The 2,119-nt window shown below is 35.9% G+C and overlaps 1 protein-coding gene across 1 annotated transcript; it reads left to right on the top strand.

Moving 5' to 3' along the window:
* The first annotated feature begins 1,376 nt into the window (after nt 1-1,376).
* On the top strand, nt 1,377-1,919 carry LOC129920871 (enhancer of split m8 protein-like). The gene has a single exon (XM_056002361.1). It carries the CDS (start codon nt 1,377-1,379, stop codon nt 1,917-1,919), a length of 543 nt encoding a protein of 180 aa, XP_055858336.1.
* The last annotated feature ends 200 nt before the right edge of the window (nt 1,920-2,119 follow it).

The raw sequence follows: 2,119 nt of genomic DNA, 5'->3' as shown, positions 1-2,119 counted from the left end.
AATTATAATTTTTTCCCTAATTAAAAAAAAAACCTTTAATATAAGAGCTTAGAGCTACTTTTACCAGAAGAGCAAGAACGTGCGACCCAGTCGTGCATTTTTTTAATGAAATTTTAGTATATTTTGTTTTTGAGTCGAAACCAATACTTGCTCTATATGCGTAATGTTCTTTTTAACTTAAGCTGATACTTTTTACCTGCTCTATAGCCTATAGAGCAAGTAAAATGTATTAAAATAAGTTGCAAAGACCATTACTCATAAACAATGAGTTGCACGCTGTGATTTGAAAGAAAAGTCCACAAACGCCGCACTCTACTTTGCAGTATAAAAACTCATCTAAAGGAAAATAATATTCCTATATGGCCTTTTACGCCGTGTCCTATAATGGTTAGTGCTATAAACTATGACGCCAGACGTCTAAGTTTGAACCCCCAGGCTCCACCACCTAAAAACATTATTTACGATGGTACCACTAACTACCTACTGCCTCATGCGAGGAATTGACAAACCTTTCAAGTGTATAATTCTTTTGAAAAAGTGCATCTCTGCTAGCTTTCGGACTGGTCGTTAAATTGTAGGCCCCTTCTATTCTTACAAATTAATAACACGCACACAAGAATGGTTGAGAGTTGTTAGTTATTAGGTCTTGCATCTTCATGAGGAGTGTCGTGCCAAAAAATTTATTTTACTTTTGTTTAATCTCAATAACAACAATTTCTTACTGAAATTCATTCTCTCCTTAATTACTTGCGTCGCCGTCATTCCTTTACTTGCGTATACATAAATATCCGCAAACAATTAATAAGCAATATACACCCACAGGAACTTATAGATCGTGTATAGGTAATCGAATACTTTCAATTTAATCACCACCATAAAATGATGATGTTCAAAAATATCCCATACCTTGCTACCAAATGTATATGAACAACCGTGGGAAAACACACAAGGTGTTGTATTTCGAAGTGCGCCCAAAGTGCTCCTTGTCACAAGTTCCTTAAAATCTTTTCCCACGAAGTGCGTTCAGAGTGCTCCCAGCCACAAGTCCTTTAAAAATCTTTTCCCACGATTCAGTTTATCCTCGATCCTTATTTTTGAACCGTGTGTGTGTGCATGTGGATAGCAAGTGAGCCATCTGCTCAACCTTCATTTATGTAGGTTGTAGGTACTGGTCCACTGTGTGCTGAAGAATAAGATAACCTGCAAAAGCAGGTAAAGAAGAAAGAGAAAAATATTTCCAACAGGATATATCTCGGATGGAGTATAAAAGGACAGTAAAGGAATTAGAAGGACATCATTCCGATACAAATACTCATCGAATAAGGATATACCTTCTGCTTTAAAATTTAATATTTTTTAAAAACAATCAGTACAAAATGGAATACGTATCAAAGACACAACTTTATTTGAAAGTTAAAAAACCTTTGTTGGAAAGACAACGTCGTGCACGTATCAACAAGTGCTTGGATTCGATGAAACAAATGATTGCTGAATTAAAGAACGATAGTTCAATCCTGCGCATGGACAAGGCCGAAATGTTGGAAGCAACAATCGCTCATCTACGTCAAGCTAAATCTATTGACAACAAAGTACCTGTAGATGGCTTTCGCAATGGATATATTAACGCTGCAAATGAAGTCTCACGTGTTTTGATCTCAACTCGAGGACTCAGTACAGAGTTGGTAAAAGCTATTTTGAATCAACTTGGCTGCCAATTTGTTCGACTGCAGGAATTGAAACATCAACAACAGTCAAAACTTGCTAACCAGAGGACAAATAACACACAACAATTGACTGTTAATATCTCATCGACACCACTTAGCCCTGCTTCTTCGGGTTATCACAGTGATAGGAGTAGTCCTGCTTCGTCGCCTGCAGGATCAGATGATTCTACTTCAGAACTTTGGCGACCTTGGTGAATGAAGATTTTATGTTCAACTATAGACTGTGATTAAGGAAAAGCTTTAATATTTTTAAGAACAAATCTGTGATAACAAATAAAATAAGTAAAATTTTAAAATAAACAAATACATGTTGTACAAGAGCGAAGTTATTGCTGGTTTCTTATTTTAATTGTGTTTAGTAACAATTTCTTTTAGATTGCCATGGATAAAGTTGT

The sequence above is a fragment of the Episyrphus balteatus genome, chromosome 1 (genome assembly GCF_945859705.1).
Source record: "Episyrphus balteatus chromosome 1, idEpiBalt1.1, whole genome shotgun sequence".
Lineage (NCBI taxonomy): Eukaryota > Metazoa > Arthropoda > Insecta > Diptera > Syrphidae > Episyrphus > Episyrphus balteatus.
The sequence above is the reverse complement of the archived record's forward strand: the minus strand, read 5'-3'. Positions and strand labels throughout refer to the sequence as shown.